Source organism: Mustela nigripes, chromosome 6 (genome assembly GCF_022355385.1).
Source record: "Mustela nigripes isolate SB6536 chromosome 6, MUSNIG.SB6536, whole genome shotgun sequence".
In the NCBI taxonomy this organism is placed as follows: domain Eukaryota; kingdom Metazoa; phylum Chordata; class Mammalia; order Carnivora; family Mustelidae; genus Mustela; species Mustela nigripes.
Window position 1 is genome coordinate 19191948 of NC_081562.1, and position 19447 is coordinate 19211394.

The 19447-nt window shown below is 34.0% G+C and overlaps 1 protein-coding gene across 1 annotated transcript in view; it reads left to right on the top strand.

Annotated features, from left to right (window-relative positions):
* The window catches only part of NUP37 (nucleoporin 37), a 43691-nt gene that overhangs the window by 7176 nt on the left and 17068 nt on the right, over positions 1-19447 (top strand). The window contains exons 3-5 of the mRNA XM_059402238.1: positions 2747-2871; positions 6799-6871; positions 8633-8727. Coding sequence (XP_059258221.1) covers positions 2747-2871; positions 6799-6871; positions 8633-8727 — 293 coding nt within the window. The remainder of the gene's footprint in view (positions 1-2746; positions 2872-6798; positions 6872-8632; positions 8728-19447) is intronic.

The following is a 19447-nucleotide window of genomic DNA, read 5'->3' on the forward strand; positions in this document are numbered from 1 at the left end:
AGGTTTTGCATGCTGTTTCTCCTCTTTTAATGGTTACCAAAGACACTTTACCATGCATACTTAATTAGACAAAGTCGGAATTAATATATTTGGGCACCTGGGTGGCTCAGTCCTTAAACATCTAAGTTCTGCTCAGATCATGATCCCAGTGTCCCGGGATCAAGCCCTGCATCCAGCTCCCTGCTCAATAAACCTGCTTTCCCCCTCTCCCTGCCTGTTGCTCTCCCTGCTGTGCTGTCTCTCTCTCTCTCTCTCTGACAAATAAATAAAATCTTTTTTTTTTAATCTTTAACTTCTTCATGAACAAAATAAGGATCTTTGACTCTTGAACTATCTCCTCCTCCAGACTTACATTACTGTCATATTTTAGTCCTCAGTTGTATTTCTTTTCATTTTAAGCCACAAATTATGTGTTATAGGGCTAATATTTGTTTAGATTAACCCATCTGTTTGCCTTTGATTTTTACTCACTGTTCCTTAAATCTCAGGCCTTCTGGGGTCATTTTGTAGTAAAGGATGTAATAAAAGTACACCCTTTACTACAAGAAAAAGTTTATTACTAAGTTCTTTGTGTAAAGGGCCAGATAGTGAATATTTTAGGTTTTTCCAGCCACTAAACAGTACCTGTTGCAAATTGTTCTTTGTTTTCTACAACTCCTTAAAAATACAAAAATGAGGGGGTACCTGGGTGGCTCTGTCAGTTAAGCGCCTGCCTTCAACTCAGGTCACGTTCCCAGAGTCCTGGGATCAAGCCCTGTACTGGGCTCCCTGGTCAGCAGGGAACCTGCTTCTATCCTCTCTTGTGCACGCTCGCGCTCTCTCTCTCTCTCTCTCAAATAAATCTTTAAAAAAAAGAAAAAAAAATATATATATATATATAAATTCTCAGTTCATGGGCTGTACAAAGCCAACGCATAGACCAAATTTGGCCCAGCCATAGTTTGCCATCCTCTGCTCTAGGAGATCTTTTAGTGAGGGTTTGCTGATGCTTAAGCCTTGGTTTTCGTTTCTCTGAAAATATATTTAATACAACTTCATTCTTGAAAAACAGTATGGTTGTGTGTATAGCCCTAAACTTTTTTCTGTCATTGTTTTGAAGATCTTGTTCCACTATCTTCATGAATTTGTTGTTTAAAAAAACTATGTGCCAAGAAGTCTATGGTTCTAATTCTTTTATAGGAAATCTCTTATATGGGAAACCTGTCTTTTCTTTCTGGTTGCTGTTCTAAAAGCCCCATCCTCGTCCTGCTTTCTTTTACCTCCCTCCCCCCTCCGCTCCCTCCCTCAGTCTGTGTGTACACATACACACAAATTTATATCATGAGAGTTTGTGTGTGCATTCTGAAGTTGCACTATGTTGTATCTGCCTGCGGATTTTATTTAAGCTGTCTGGGACATATTGTTCTATCTATATATATGTATTGGTGCCTGTCATCAAGTATGGAGGATCCTTTGTTATTATCTCTTCATCTTCAAATATTGCCTCTTCGCTCATTCCCCTTATTTACTCCTCTACAACCCAAATGAGATATATAGTGGAACTTCTCACTGAATCCCTTTTAACTTTTTTTTTTGCCTTCTCTTTTCTGCATTCTGAGTAATTTTTTCAAGTCTGTATTCCAGTTGCTGTAAGCATTTTTTTTTCCTTATGATATTTTCATCTAAATGTTTTATTTGTTTCTTTTTAAAAGCTGCCTTATCATTCTTGGTAATCTCTTGTTGCTTACTCATACTTGTGTTTGTGGTTCTTTGTTTTCACATGTTTGAGTGCATTTGTATAAGATCATATTTGATTGAACTATATCTGTGGTAACTTTTTGAGACCTGGGTAGAGGTAGTTCATCCAAAGAGAATTTGCCTTTGTCTGTCAGGTGCTCTGGGCCACTACCAACATATGACCATTTTGAAATCAATTGTCATTTTCTGGAGCACATAACTAATGTGAATTCAAGCTACAGACTCATATTACAGCCAGCTAATGGTAGAGATTTCTCATAAGTGGCTTTTCTCTTTTAGCCTTCACCCATGGTAGATATTTTGCATGGCACTTTTGGTTTGGAGTTTTTTTTCCTACTTCCCCTTTAAAGGACCTGGATCTTTGCAGAAGTCTCCAATCATCCTTCCTTGTGCAGGCACTAAACTTTATCTTTTTTTCCTGCAAACTGAACCTGTTAGTTTTTGGATGTGGACAGCAGTACTTAAGATAGCTGCGTTACATTATTTTTACAATGGGAAGGTTTTTCAGGTGATTATCCCTATTTCCAGACCTAAATACTTCAAAATTCATTTTTTCCTCATCTTCCCATGAAATAAACTGAAATTACTTTGGTAGTACCAAAGCAGGTAAATAAGCTGACTTTAAATATCTAAACCAGAATCTTGTATCCAAAAGATTAAATTAACCAGATTGTATTAACATATTCCCTATTCATAGTCCATAACAATATTAGATGAACAATTTGTAACATCTTACATATGTATAGTGCTTTATATAATGCTGTGTAAAAAAAATAATATATTTACTGTTTGTTTTTAGTTGTCCTACAGTGTTTTCCACAAGACTTAGACAGTTTGAGCTATTTTTGTTGTCACTTGCTCAGCTAACCAGTTAAATCTCTATATCTAATCTGTTTTTGAACTTCTCAAAAGCATATATAAGGCCTCCTGATAAATTCTTCATTATGGTAAAATCAGAATGTTATAGTGTTTGTTTTCATAACTTAAAACATTTACTGTATATGCTTAGGAGGAAGAAGCAGACGTTGAAGGAATTCAATATAAAACACTACGAACATTTCAGCATGGAGTCAGGGTCGATGGCATAGCGTGGAGCCCAGAAACTAGACTTGATTCATTGCCTCCAGTAATCAAGTAAGTTTAAAACTATTAAGTGCAGTATTTATTAATGTCCTTTGTTTTAAGTGATCTGAAGCCTTTGATGATTAGGACTTTTTTTCCTCCATTTCCATTTTTCCCAATTTCAGATATTAGATCTTTTAACATTGGCCATTATTTCTTAATTTAGTCTTACTATCGGAATTTGTGATTTAAATATGCAACATGGTAGTGATGCCTTGAATATGTGTTGGGGCCTGACTACAAAGCTCTTTACTGAGTTTCATCTGAATCATTTGAAGTCTTCACAGATTCTTCTCTGAGTTTACCACTTATTGAAAGTATAACTGTTAAAATAAGTAGATTTGATTGAGACATTAATGAACCTTACTGCTACAGAGGCCAGTGTCACATTTTCTTGTTTAACAGTATATAAAACTATAATTCTAATCCTTGGGCTTCAGTTTTTATGAAAGCATTGAAAAGAACAATTCCTTTTTGAGAAAAATCTTGACAGTACCTGCTGAGGCCTTCTTCACAAAGGCAATGTGTCAGATTGTTTAATGTTTGTTACGAAACACTAACCTTGCTTCCACAGATTCCAAATCTAAAAGATATGCCTTCTTTTAGTAAACAATATAGCAACCATTAGTTAGCTCTTACTGAACTAACCTAATTTTTTTTAATTGAGGGATAATTCACATACAGTGAAATTCTCAACTTCTAAGGGTACCATTTAATCAGTGTTGCCATGCATACACTTATATAACCCATATCCTGATAATACATAGCATTTCCATCACTTCAGAAGTTTCTTAGTACTCCTTCCCAGTCAATCCTTGTACCCCATCTTCTACCAAAGCAACCATTAATCTAATTTTCAGAAGTGAATTTTGCCTATTCTAGAACTTCATATAAGTGGAATCATGCAGAATATACTTTTGTGCCTCATTTGTTGTTTTTGAGATTTATTCATGTTACAACTACCAGTGATTCTTTGATTCTTTTTATTTTTGAAAAGTATTCCATTACATGGTATAAATACCACTGTTTGTTTATCCATTCTCCTCTAAGTAGACACCAGACAGTTTCCAGTTTTCAACTGTTAAGTTGCTGTCAGCACCCCTGAATATATAGCTCTTAGTAGATACATGGTTTCCTTATTCTTGGGAGTAGAACTGCTAAATCAGAGGGTGGTTGAATGTTTTTTTAACATTTTAAGAAAGTACCAGTTTCCATAGTGGTTCTACTGTTTTATATCCCCACCAGTTAATCTAGAGAGGTTCAACTTGCTCTACCAGCTCTTCAGCATTTATTGTTGTCAGTCTTTATTTTAGCCATTATTTTTGGAACCACAATTTCATTTCCCTGATGACTCATGATTTTGAGCACCTTTTCATATACATTCTATTTCCTATCTAAAGAATATTTGCCTACAACAAGATTGTGAAGATGTTCTGTTTTCTTTTAGAAGCTGTACAGATTTTAGCTAACCGAATTTTAAATAATCCACACAACAGCACTTGTTAATATACATATATCATTGTTAATAGCCAGTTTGCTGTTCATTTCCTTTTATATTAAAAGAAAGTGTTCTCAAAATCTGGAGTTAAACGAGTCAGTTAGCTTCTGCATTTTTTAGCAGATCTTGAAAGCTAGACAAACTATCTTCCTCCATGGTTCTGCTTGATGCCTGTAACATCATAAAATGACATATGCTGTTATTGTTTCATCTTTTTTGTTGATGTTGTCTGATAAGCAGCTTCAGATTTTTTCTGCAAATATTTATGATAAATTCAGAATATTAACCAGCCATCAATTTTAAAGACAATATTTTTAGAGCAAGCCAACTGCACAGTTTTGTTTTTAAATAAATCAAATATTTTATTATAAAACATTACACATTTACTGTATCAAATTTGGAATATACAAAATATTTTTAAAGGCCATTTCTACACCCAGTATCCTATTTTTTCATAAATAACTTCACACAATTGTGATTAAACTATATTTGTATTTCTTGTTTTACTTTACTTCTATATCTATAATGTATTTCTTATTTTACTTTACATACATATATACATAAAATAAAATAAATAATAAAGTAAAATAAGAAATACATGATATTTTTTTTAAAGATTTTATTTATTTATTTGACAGATAGAGACCACAAGCAGGCAGAGAGGCAGGCAGGGAGAGAGGAGGAAGCAGGCTCCCTGCCAAGCAGAGAGCCCGATGTGGGGCTTGATCCCAAGACCCTGGGATCATGACCTGAGCTGAAAGCAGAGGCTTTAACCCACTGAGCCACCCAGGTGCCCCATGATATTATATATGAATGTATATATGTATAAATGTATACATATATGTATAAATTTATATATGTATAAATGTACATTTATACATTTGTATATACATTTTTATACATTTATACAAATGTACTTTTGTACATTTATATATGTACTATTAGTACATATATAAATGTGTGTATATATATACATACATATATATTATACACACACATACACACACACACATATATACATATATACACACACACACATATAAAATGTATTAATATGTATTAATAATATGTATTAAGATGACTCATGGGGCGCCTGGGTGGCTTCGTTGGTTAAGCGACTACCTTCAGATCAGGTCATGATCCTGGAGTCCCAGGATCGAGTCTGCATCAGGCTCCCTGCTCAGCAGGGAGTCTGCTTCTCCCTCTGACCCACCACTTCTCATGTTCCCTCTCATTCTCTCTCTCTCAAATAAATAAAATCTTAAAAAAAAAAAAGATGAGTGAGGTATAACTTGGGATCTGTCTTATTGTTAGCTTAACTTACAGCTAGAAAGAACCCATTCCTAGTGTTTTATCTTTAGCATTTAGTTGCCTTCAGTTCTGCTCTCTCTCTCTCTCTGTTCATCCCTGCTTGCTTTTCTTCACACTTGCTGGAAAGTAATGCTTCACCTTACTTTTATTCGCTGACGCTTTATGGTTTAATTAAAGGATGGTGTAAATATACTTACTTAAACTCGAGCAGCAAAGTTTGGAGAAAAGTGGAACAACATAAAGTTTGCCATAAAGTTGTGTATGTGTGTCTGTTTGTTTTTTTCTTTTAATAAGATTCTTTCATTAATTTTTTTTTTTTTTTTGTAAATAATCTTTGACCCCTGTAAGTCCTTTCTTCTCTGATGTTTTTACTGAACTTGGCCTTATCATCTACTAATACTTTATAAACCTTTTGCTTGGGATATTTCTTTTAGAAACCTTCTAAAGTAATCTTTTTCTATTTTAGAAATGATATTTTGAAGAGAGATTTTAAAATGATTTCTTATGACCTAAGTATTAGGAGAGCTCACATTAGTAATGTTGTTGTAGCAAGTCTGTTCTAGAGTTGCCTCTGGATGTGAAAATATGAATATCCAAAATAATAATGGGAGAAATTCAAAGGAGAAGAATTGGGTAGATAAGCTTTGCTTTTTAGTTATTCTTACCTTTTATTTGTGTTATGAAATGGAGCATAATGCCAAAAGTGCAAAAAGGTACATACACAGTTTATTGTAAAAGTTTTGTTTTACTATTGTATTGTAAAACAAACTGTTGTAAACAAACATCTGTAATGATCACCCAGGTCAAGAAACAGAATATTCCTAGCACCCAGGGTCCCCATTGTGCCCCTCCCAAATCATCCTTCTCCCTTACCCTTAAAGATAATTAAGCTCATGTTTATTGTGACAGTTATTTTCTTTCTTTTTTAAATAGTTTTATCGGCTATGTATCCATCCCTAAAACAATATAGTTTATTTTTTCCTACTTATGAACATTCATACAAATGGAATAATAATATCCTTTTTTTATCCTGCTTTGTTCACTTAGCATTATGTATGTGAGATTCATTGTTGTTTCTGCTTGTAGCTCTAGTCATTGATTTGAATTGGTTTTTGTTTTTTCACTTCCAGATTTTGTACTTCAGCTGCTGATATGAAAATAAGATTATTTACTTCAGATCTTCAAGATAAAAATGAGTATAAGGTATGTTGACAAGTATAATTCATAACTCTTTATTTTAAAACATTTTTTTTTCAATATTTTATTTATTTGACAGACAGAGATCACAAGTAGGCAGAGAGGCAGGTGGAGAGAGGGGGAAGCAGGCTCCCTGCTGAGCAGAGAGCCTGATGCAGGGCTCCATCCTACAACCCTGAGATCATGACCTGAGCCAAAGGCAGAGGCTTAACCCGCTGAGCCACACAGGCGCCCCTTAAAACATTATTTATGCCTTTTTACTTGGATTTATCTCAGTTTGAAATGTTTGAGGGTTGCCTGGGTGGCACAATCGTTAAGTGCCTACCTTCGGCTCAGGTCATGATCCCAGGGTCCTGGGATCAAGACCCACGTTGGGCTCTCTGCTCAGTGGGAAGCCTGCTTCTCCCTCTCCCTCTCCCCTTGCTTGTGTTCCCTTTCTTTTTGTCAAATAAATAAATAAAATCTTTAAAAATAATAAAATGTTTAATTTTCATCTTTAAAGTATATAATTCAGGATCTCATTTACTCTATTTTTGGCTATAGTAAGGACTACAGATTATAAATCTGATATTTATTAAAATATTAGGTAGGCACAGCAAATGAGGCGGATTTAGAAATTCACATTTGGGTATAGTAAGAGTACAATAGACATGAACACACATAGAGTTGAGAGTCAAACTTCGAGAGAACTTCGAGTGCAGCATGTAGGGTAAGGTGGGATTATAAAGCGCTTAAGAGCACAGACACAGGATCCAGATTGCCTAATTCTATCATGTAAATAACAGTATGACTGGTCAAGTTCCTAATTTCTTTGTGCTCAGTTCCTTATCTATAAAATGAGCATAATAATAGCATCTGTCTCAGAAGGTTATGAGCATTGATTGACTGAGCTAATTCATACAAAACAGAACGTTTTGTACATATTAAGTTCTATATATGTGTTTTCTATTAGTATAATGAATAACCCTGTAAAATAAGAGAAAGACAAATACTGTATGATCTCACTTATAGGTGGATTTTTAAAAAGCCAAACTCATAGGAACAGAGAGTAAAATGGTTGTTGCTGGGGGAGATGGGGAGATGTTGGTCAAAGAGTACCAAACTTCCAGTTATAAGGTAAATAAATTCTGCAAACCAAATGTGCAGCATAATATGTATAGTTAATAGTATGGGTTGTATACTTGAAGTTGCTAAGAGAGTAGATCTTTAATGTTCTCACCACAAAACAAAAATGAATTTCTGGGTTGTTGTGGTTATGGGCTTCTAATACTAACTTGTCTCCAGTGCTGGCAGTTACATAGAGGAAAGTAAATAAAGACCCCATAAAGTGAAACCCATACTATGTTTATCAAGTTGTTAGTATGCAGAACAGTAGGTATGACTTGGGATTCTATCTCAGTGCAGTGCCCCTAGAAATTTCTTCTAGCTTTAATTTTTATTTAAGATTTATGTAACAAGTAAGAGAGGAGGTAAGATGAGGACAGGTACAGTAAAAAAGTGTGTGTGTGTTTTTATAAGAAATGCATACTAGAAAAGAAAGATCAAGCTAATAGCGTGTGTTGAATGATCAGCTTCTTTCCAAGATAAACCTTCCAGAAAAAGTGGGTGTATAAATCATGCCTTAAAAATAGCAGATTGCTTAAGAAATATTTATAGAAAAGGGAAGCATGCAGTGAAAGCTTTTAAGGCAGTGAAGTAAAAATATTAGGTAGAAATTTTGTAGATTTTTTTTTTCTGTATTCTTACTACCTTTTCCCCTGATGTCAGGTTTTAGAGGGCCATTCAGATTTCATTAATGGTTTGGTGTTTGATCCCAAAGAAGGCCAAGAAATTGCAAGTGTGAGTGATGATCATACCTGCAGGTATGTTACTTAGGTTTAAACCACACTTTTCAATTTTTATCCTATTTTAATGAGAATTACATTATAAAAATTACAGAAAATTTAGCTCCTGTATATACTCTGTAAGATGTTGTAAAAGATGCATACTTTATTTAAATTGTAAGCATGGCACAAACATGAGTTTCAAAACTGGTGAATTCCAGTTAGTGAAAACTTCCCTCTCTGCCTCTTATTGTAGATTTGTATATTTATGAAATTTAAATATGTATTGTGTCAAATTCTCTAATATTGGGTAAGAGCAGTAAGATAATAAAAGGCAACTGCCATATTATGAAGTTATTTCACAGATCCTGTCTGATAAGATAATGTTTATAAATGAATTGCAAATCTCATTTGCTAAAGTAAGACTCACAGGAAATTTCCTGTTTTGACTAATTTGGAAGTTTCTATATAAGGCTTTCTGCAGATATAATGCATTTCAATATCCTATTCAACTCCACCCCTAGTTTGGAATGGATGAGATAGCTATGACATTTTTTAATATTGCTTAAAGCTAGAGAATATCCCAAGTAAAACAACAAGATGACAGCAAGAGTAGGAGGTGGAAATAAGCTGAGGAGTTAGGAGTGAAATGGAATTCTATAAGCATGCCAATTGCTTCACTTGCTTTAGCAGTACTATGAGGGGGGAGAAAAAAACACAGCTCTGCTATTTTATATAATTTTAATGTTTGGTAAGACTATGACAAAATCATTAGTATTCATAAATACTTTGTGTGTGTGTGTGTGTGTGTGTGTGTGTGTGTGTGTGTGTATATATATATATATATAAAACCGTTAAATATGTGTCCTTTCACACTGGAAGTAAAGCCACTGGCTACTTTTTAAATTTTAATCATAATAGCTCATCTTTTTAAAGTTATAGAGTCATAGGCCATTATTCTTTATGTACTGCCTATTAAAATTTTCATGTCAAGGACATGAAAGATTTACATGCCATTAAGATTTTAGGGCCTCAAGTGTTACAAAACCAAGTTTATTTAGAGACCTGAAGAGTAAATGGGACCATTTTTAGAGTAAAAAGTTAGATTAGATCACTAGATATAAATAATGACATTTTCATTCTCTAACTCCTGAACTTTCCTAATCACAAGCATTTGGAATAATGAAACCTGAGAAGGGTGAAAATGAGTGCCTTTGAAAGCCAAAGGATAGCCTCTGAATAGGGAATATTAGCCAGAGACCTGGGATTACATTCAGTGGTCTATGATTACTTTTTTTCTTGTAGTAGAGTTTTGGGTTTTTGTAGCGTAGTAAAATTGTCCTAAAATTTTGGGACTGACAGAAGGTTGCCAGTTTTTTATTTTGTCAAGTAATAAGAATTTTAAAAGGTCTACTGCTTTCTATTATTGCCATCATTTTATGAAAGTAAGAACAATATTACTCTAAAAAGGAGAAAGACTTAACTTCAAAGTAAGTCCTTTAAATAAACATAACTTTTTTTAAAAACGTACTGTGTTGCCCCTAATTGCCTTATTTTGCTAGACTGTGGTTGATGATGTTATTGTTCAGCAAATACTTACTCTCCCTCCCCCTTTCACAAGAATGGAGGAGATTTTCCCACACTATTGGGCTTAGCTATGTGACTTGCTTAGGCTGATACAATGTTAGCAGCTGTGATGCAAGCAGATATTTAAATGATTTACCTGGTTTGTCTTAACTTACTGTCCTCTGTCTTCTATAAGATGAGCATGTCTAGATAGCTACTGGTTTCTCATTGTCCGCAATGAGAAACACATGGAACGAATATGGACCTATCTGGCATTTTGAAACAGAGCTTCCCACAGACTCATGAGCAAGAAATTTATGCTTATTTTTGTAAGCCACTGAGATATAGGGGTTGATAACATCATTTTAGCAGTAGCTGGGGAGGTAAATTTAGAATTCATCAGCTTAGTTCACCAATCAGAAATAAAGGACAGTTCTGATTGGCCATTAAAGTCAAACCTTTTGGGCCAAAAGCAGTATAAATAAGACTTTTAAAAGAAATAGCATAAATCAAGAAGTTTAAGGAAGAGTAGTAGGTATCATACACTCTCATAGTAACAAAGGAAAGAAGGACTCCTGATAGGATTACAAGAGAAAAATATTTCAGTACAACTCTCTTTATTTATCAAAGTATAGAATTGCCAAGTTGCTAATAAAGACACCATCCAAATGGCAACTACAGTTTGAGCAATGGAAATAGCTATTTATATCTAGGAATCATTCCTATCACTATACTAAAGAAATCCTACCGATTAGTTTGGATCTGCATGTTTCACTTGTTCATTTGGATAAATAAAATCCTTGTCCAATTATAAGCAGAGCCTGTTTCATCTTGGGAGGTAATACCATGCTTAAAAAAATACATGCTCAGTAGAGTAACTAGACTGAAGGTCAATAAGGAACTAGAGGATTTGAATAACATTATAAATAACTACACCTAACAAATGTATACAAAACACTTTGAACATCAGCAGAATGTACATTCTTCTCAAGTGCACATGAAACATTCTCCAGAATAAACTGTATGTTAAGCCTAAAAATAAATTAAATAAATTTTAACAGATTAAAATCATGCAGAGTGCCTTCTTTGACTGCAGTGGAATAAACTAGAAGTCAGTAACAGAGAAAAATTGAAAAATCTACAAATATGTGGAAATTAAATATCAACCTATAAATAGTCAAAGAAGAAGAAATCATAAGGGAAATTAGTACTCTGAGGGGGCACCGGGGTGGCTCAGAGGGGTAAGCCTGTGCCTTTGACTCAGATCGTGATCTCAGGGTCCTGGGATCAAGCCCCACATCAGGCTCTCTGCTCAGCAGGAAGCCTGCTTCCCCCTCTCTCTCTGCCTGCCTCACTGCCTACTTGTGATTTTTCTCTTTCTATTAAATAAATAAATAAAGTCTTTGAAAACCAAAAAAAAAAAAAAAAAAGACATATTTTAAAAAAAAAAGTACTCTGAGATGACTAAAAGTCAATAAACAGCAAAATTGATAAGATGTATAGGAGGGAAATTGTGTCTGTAAATACCTACATTGAAAAAGAAGGAAAAAGAGAAGAAAGAACTTGAATCAGTAACTTTAGTTTACACCTCAAAGGAGCTAGAAAAAGAAAAAAGGAAACCCAAAGGTAGCAGAAGAAGGGAAATAAAGATTATAGCAGAGATAAACAAAATAGAGAATAATGGAGAACTGATGACACCAAAAGTTGGTCCTTGGAAAAGATATAACAGAACTAGCAAACCTTTGGCTAGGCAGAATACTCCAATTAGTAAAAACAGAAAAAGTGGGACATTACTACCAACCTTACAGAAATAAAAAAGATTTTAGGAGAGTATTATGAACAGTTACACACCAGCAAGTTCACCTAGATGAAATGGCAAATTCCCAGAAACACAAAATTCAAGAAAAAGTGAGAATATCTGAATAGATCTATAACAAAGAGATTAAGTCAATAATCAAAAACTTCCCAACAAAGCAAGCCCAGAACAAGATGCCTTATTTGTGAATTCTACCAAACATTTAAAGAAGAACCAATACCAGGCTCTCAAATACTTCTGGATAATAAAATAGGGGACATTTTCTAAGTCATTCTATGATGCCAGCATTATCTTGATACCAAAGGCATCACAAGAGATCTGCAAACCAACATCCCTTACAAATATCGGTGAAAAAAATCCTCAACAATATCTATTTAAAATTAGAAAGCTCTTAGAAGATAACATGGGGCAAATCTTTATGACCTTGGATCTGGCAGTGATTTCTTAGAAATGACACCAAAGGTGAATATAACAACAACAAACTAGATATAAATTGGACTTCATCAAAATTTAAAACTTTGGGGGGCGCCTGGGTGGCTCGGTGGGTTGAGCCGCTGCCTTCGGTTCCGGTCATGATCTCGGGGTCCTGGGATCGAGTCCTGCATCGGGCTCTCTGCTCGGTGGGGAGCTTGCTTCCTCCTCTCTCTCTCTGCCTGCCTCTCTGCCTACTTTGTAATCTCTCTCTGTCAAATAAATAAATCAAAAATCTTTTAAAAAATAATATTTAAAACTTTGGGCATCAGAGGACACTGTTAAAGAGCAAAAAGACAACTCACAGAATGGGAGAAGATATTTGCAAATCCTAACTATAAGGGTCTCATCCAAAATATATGAAGAACTCTTACAATTGAACATTAAAAAGACAAACAGAAGACAACCCAGATAGAATTGTTGGGTCATTATATTGTACACCTAAAATTAAAACAACTCTATATGCTAATTATGCTTCAGTAAAATAAAGACAAAACAGACAAATGTCTTGAATAGACAAATCTCCAAAAAAGATATAAGCTAACCAACAAGCACATGAAAAGATGCTGAGTGTCATTAGACATTAAGGAGATACAAATCAAAAGCACAATGAGATAGGGGTGCCTGGGTGCCTCAGTTGGTTAAGCAACTTGCCTTTGGCTCAGGTCATGATCCCAGAGTCCTGGGATTAAGTCCCACATCAGGCTTCGAGCTCCACAGAGAGTCTACTTCTCATGTGCGCTCTCTTGATCTCTCTCTCTCTCTCTCAAATAAATAAAATCTTTTAAAAAAAAAAACACACAATGAAATATTGCTTCACACTCACAAGGATAGAAAAGAACAAACACAAATAGAAAGTAACAAGTGTTGGGAAAACTGAAGAAATTAGAACCCTCATTCTCTGCTGGTGGGAATGTAAAATGGTATAGACATTGTGGAAACATTTTAGTCATTTCCTCAAACAGTTAAACATGACTCAGCAATTCTGTTCCAAGGTAAATGTTCAAAAGAATTAAAACAGGTCTTCAAACAAATGTGCAAAGGAATATTCCTAGCAGCACTCATCACGATAGCCAAAAGGTAGAAACAATCCAAATGTCCAAGAACAAATGGCTAGATAAACAAAATGTGGTATATCCATATTTTGAAACTTTATTCAGCTATAAAAGGGAATGAAGTACAGATGCATGCTACAACATTGATGAAACTTTATGCTAGGTCAGAGAAAGTAGACATAAAATATTCTCTGATTCCATTTATATAAAATCTACAGAATAAAGAAATCCATAGAGACAAAAAACAGATTAGTGGTTTCCAGGAACAGTGGGGGTGGAAGGGAATAGAAACTGCTCAATGGGTACAATGTTTGTTCCCTTTTGTGATAATCAAAATGTTCTGGAACTGGAGAGTGGTGATGGTTCCATAACATTGGGAATGTACTAAGTGGCCCTAAATTATGCCCTGAAAATGGTTAAAATGGGGAGTAAAATAAAATAAGTGAATAAAATGTCAAAAATTTTTAAATACTAAGTTTTATTATATAAAACACTATAGTCTGTACAAAGGAATATTACATTATCACGTATATAACAAAAGAGATTATATAATAGGAGCAGGACTACAATACAGATTCTTAACATTTTGTACTATAAAGAGCAGAAGAAATATTTCTCTGACTCAGTGCCAAGTTAAAATAATTTTTAAAATAAATGTGTTTTAAAATATGTACATTTAAAATATATGTATTTTCTAATGTTTAACTTTGTCGTTTCAGAGAGACGGAGTATTATAATTAGCTAGATTTATGGTCTTAGGGACATCATTTCAAAACAATCTATCTCCTGAACAGGTTCATAAGAATTATACAGTTTATTTAAATTGCCAAATTCTAAATCAGACACTAAAGGTAGTTCTTACTTATACTAGTATGTCAGTCTAGGGAATAAAAAGTTGTCGCTTATTTCTTGTTATAACGAACAAATAAATGTATTGAGAATAAATTAATCTATAGACTAGTTCATTCAGTCAGCAAATAAACATCTACTGTATGCCAGGCACTGTGCTAGGTACTTGGTCTTCACTGACTTATTTTTTTTCTTTCTTTCTATGGGACAGTAGGGGAAAGAGTAGAGGAAAGGGAGGGGAAATCACTGACATTTTTAAGCCTGTAAATAATCATTTTGGAACCATTTCAGGCTTCTCCAAGACTGACAAAGCTATTTTATTTTGTATAAACGAATTACAATATTAATAGCCAAGTATTACTAAGTATTTTATTGTGCTTTACTGTATGTTAACCACCACTCTAATTACCTTACCTATGTAAATTTAATTAATTTTTACAACAACTCTGAGATAGGTACTATTTTTTTTGGAGATAGGTACTATTTTATGCTCATTTTATATAATGGGGATACTAAGAGGCTAAGTAATTTGTGGCAAGGGACATATCTGCTGTTAAGTTGAGGAACAGGCATATCAGGCAGTCTGGCCCTAGTACCTGCATTCACCTGCCTGAGTGATGATTTTCAGGTGTATCCTAAGAAGATGGTATTCACATCTAAAAATATTTTAGCTTTTTCTTCTCTATATTCTTTGCTATAACTTCATTAATTCAAACTGTGAACTGAGGTGCTACTCATACTCTGAAATATTATTATAGAAGATGATAAATTTTATCTAAGCTTCCGTGTAGTTTTAGTATTCTGTGATTATGCAAGTTTGTAAGAAAATCGAGTTCTCATTTAAGTTAGCAGTTCGTTATTAGCCCCAATATCCCTCTTTTAAAATAAATATTTTACAGTGCCAGCTATACAGTCTTAAATGAAACTCATGAAAATATAAGCTATCAAAGTATAAAAATCATCAAAAATATTTAGTGCCTTAATTGTATTATACATTTCTATAAAAAGAAAACATTATTATAGAGTACCTGTTGCAGTGTGTATATAATTAGGACTATGTAGGAAGACAACTGAGAAAGTCTTTGTCCCTCTTTACAATGAATAAAGTTGAATATGAGAAAAATAAAATGACAGGGAAGCATAAGGCAGAGACAAGGCTGCCAATGCACAGTTCCAGGGATATGGTTTGCATAAAGTACAATGTAAATAGTGCCATCTGGAGTGCTGCAGTGTCATAGCCCTGAGTAAAGCTTCAGTTATTAGAATAAAACTCACGTCATTAGTAATAAAAAAAAAAAAAAAAAGTGAAAGAGGGAAATAATATTTCAAAGTAGAAATAACACAAGACAAGTTATAGAATGTCAAGTTGAAAAACTAAGGAAGGATATTGTCTTGCAAATCAGTCAGTTTTTATATGGATGGTATCAGAATAACTGTTTTGCCATGGGATGGGATACTAAAAAAATTTGCAAAAACTCTGTCTTTTATCTTGAAATACCCCCACCTTTTTGAGGTATTTCTAAGTTTCATTCTCATTTAATGAATCAATCCATTTAATCCTCAGAAACCTTATGTGGTAGGTTTTCTTGTTATCCCTTTTATATAGAGGGGAATTCCAGGCAATCTAGCTTAACTACGTTATGCTGTTTCTACTTTAACACTCTTGAAGTTTTAGTCTTTTTATATTATTGAAAAGACAAATGTTCAGATTATGTCTGTGTTCTGATCAAAATCAATTATTATGTAGGGATTTAATAAAATGGATAGAATTGTAGTTAGAGTCATGCCTGCAGAATTGTTATCTCTTGTGAAGAATTTATAATTTTTGAAAGATACCTTTGCTAAAACATTCTAGTACCAGTTCTTGAAATGAAGATGTCATATTCTTCTTTATACTTCGTTAGCCCAGTTTATAGACAAAGAGTAAAGACAAACAGATTTTTATAGAGGATAAGGAAAATTATTCTAGAGGAAACTGCTCTGGCCTTTGCACTAATAAGGTATTTTTCAGTGTCAGCCTTGTTTTACTGCCTTAAAGTCATCACAGCATCTAGAAGGATGCCTTTGTGGCAGGTACTCAGTGACTGGGTGAAGGAATCAATGCCACTCTGTACCTATCACAGCATCTTCTCATTACCAAACAGAGCATCTGACAGATGTGTTTAAGAAAAATACCCAGCTAAATCATGGCATTGCTAGCCATTCAGCCTCATGTTTGATACCATTTCCTTTGTGGTCCTTCATCCTGTCCACCATATTCCAATACATGGGTATGTATATATATGTATGTATATATGCCATGCACAGAGAAATGACAATATTGGTGTTCATAATTATGACCCAGCATTATCAAAAGAAGGCTAAAATTAATATAATATTTGAGAAGTAAATAAGTACATATTCATTTAGAAAATTAATTATTCCATACTTCCAAAAGAAGATAAAAATGATAGTTAAGTACTTAATGGGTTAAGCTTATTATTTTAAAAACTCACTAATACAGAACATCTTATTCCCAGTCAGTGCCAAATAACAGATGTTCTTGTATATTAAAAACAGTACCGTTCTGTAAGAACAAGTCAGATCAACAAGCATTTATTAAACACGTTTAGTATAGCCAACATTTAGTACTTTGGGGGATACAAAAGAAATAGAAGACCCAGTACTCACTGTAACTACAAAGGATGTCAGAAGTAAATCCCTTTCCTCCTCCACCCCCTCAATAGTCTTTTTAAATATTAGATAAAATTTATGGTGAAGGAAAATTGGCTTCTAGAAACCAGGAATTCTTAGCTTAAGACTAAAATAATAGAAACATGTAATGTGCTATTCATTTTGTCTATAAAACATGGGATATTAGTAGCTGTCATGTTCTAGCTGTCATCATTTTTAAAAAGAATGGAAGAGGGGTAGCATACAAAAAATAAGATTTTTTTTTTTTAGGAATACAACCAAATCACTGGATAAGGGAATACCAAATTACCTAAGATATTCACTAAGCCAATTGTACTGTTTTTTGAAAAATTGTACAAGAGGAAAAAGAATGTTTATCACATGTCTTCTGTGTACCCTAGATTATCATTGTTCATGTACATTTGAGAGTCCTCAAAATCCATAACTAAGTTGGTTTCCTACCCCATTTCCCACCCTAAATGGGATCACTAAATGCATGATCTATTTAAAGATTTATTTATTTATTTGACAGAGAGAAATCACAAGTAGGCAGAGAGGCAGGCAGAGAGAGAGAGAGGAGGAAGCAGGCTCCCTGCTGAGCAGAGAGCCCGACGCGGGACTCGATCCCAGGACCCTGAGATCATGACCTGAGCCGAAGGCAGCAGCTTAACCACTGAGCCACCCAGGCGCCCGCATGATCTATTTAAAAACAGTCCTTGATCTATTTAAAAATGGTCTTTGCGGGCCACCTGGGTGGCTCAATCATTAAGTGTCTGCCTTCAGCTCAGATTATCCCAGGGTCCTGGGATCGAACCCCACATGGGTCTCTCTGCTCAGCAGGAAGCCTGCTTCTCCCTCTCCCACTCTCCCAGCTTGTGTTCCCTCCCTCTCTCTGTCAATAAATTTAATTAATTAATTAACTAATTAAAACTTGTAAATAAATAAATAGAAATAGTCCTTGCAGGAAACAGAAAGAAGGGAACTGAGAACCTTCAATGAAGCATTCCTTGGGAGGTTAATCCCTATTCAGGAGCAAATAAATTGTGCCTAAATAATTACAGGTACAAAGTGAAATCAGGAGAATTTATATTCTTTATTGTAATATTATGATTAAATGCAGAAATAAAGTTCTCTGCTTGTCTTCTAAAATTCCCTATAATTTTTGTAGCATTTTGAATCAAGATCAATTATTGCACAGTTTTCACAAGAGCTTTAAGAATGGAATAAATAAAGTTTGTGTTGGGTTTGGTAATAATTTACCTCTAATGAATGGAACATAAAGATTCTATGTCTTTATAAGAACTAACCGAAAGTTATACTAAAATCTGTTGTTTACATTTGCAGACCTTTTTTAATTCAATGCAGTATGTTAATGCAAGATTACAATAAAGTTATGAAGTGATGCAAGACTTTTCTGATCTTTTATATGATTGTGTAATGGTGACACCACTCTAATATTCAACTCTTTGTTCTCTCTCATGTCCCATTATAGATGAAATACAAAACCAGTATTTCATAAAATGTATTACTGTATCAATGATTGCAGTAATGTAAGCTTGTTTTATGTGGCCCTCGTGTGGTTGCAGTAAGTGAATTGTATAAATGAGAATCAGATCCATAAACGTTTTTCAGGTTTGTTTTGAAAGTCCATTTATGTCACTAATGAGGACTACTTTCCCTCATTTACAACAGAATAGTCAAATTTTAGGTTCTAAAGTATATCGAAATCTTTCTTGGAAATAATGAAATGCTAATATTTCCTGGATAGTATTAGTGATGTTTATGTTAGTTAAAGGAAAGGTCCTTTTACTCTGAATTCCTTGAAAATGAAATAATTGTATATGATCTGTTTGAAAACTGCCGTATGGTATTTCTTTGCCATTGAGAGTTTAAATTTGAGGTTTATTTTTAAATGTGGCAAAATTTCTCACAATTCCTGTCCTTCAAAAATCTGTCTATATAAGTTAAGATTTAATTCTCCACTGGGGCAGCCTCAGCTAGTTTCTCACCTCTGTGATGATAAACTTGTAGTTTCTGCCGAATTTGTTTATAATTTCAAGAAAACGAAATGAAAGAATAACATGTGAGCTTGTAAGATTTTTTTTAACACCTCTAAGGTTTTATGAAGATTTACAATAGTAGATTATTTTATGTATGCTATAGTTGGTTTGTTAGTGTTGTATTTGAAACAGGCCACCTTTGTCTCCCCTCTAAAATACACACAGACTTTGATTATTAACTCTATTTTTGACTCATTTTTTTGTTTTTGAAGGATCAAATAATAAGCAAATGCATTTATCTCTCATTTTCATCCTTAATAATTTTTCTT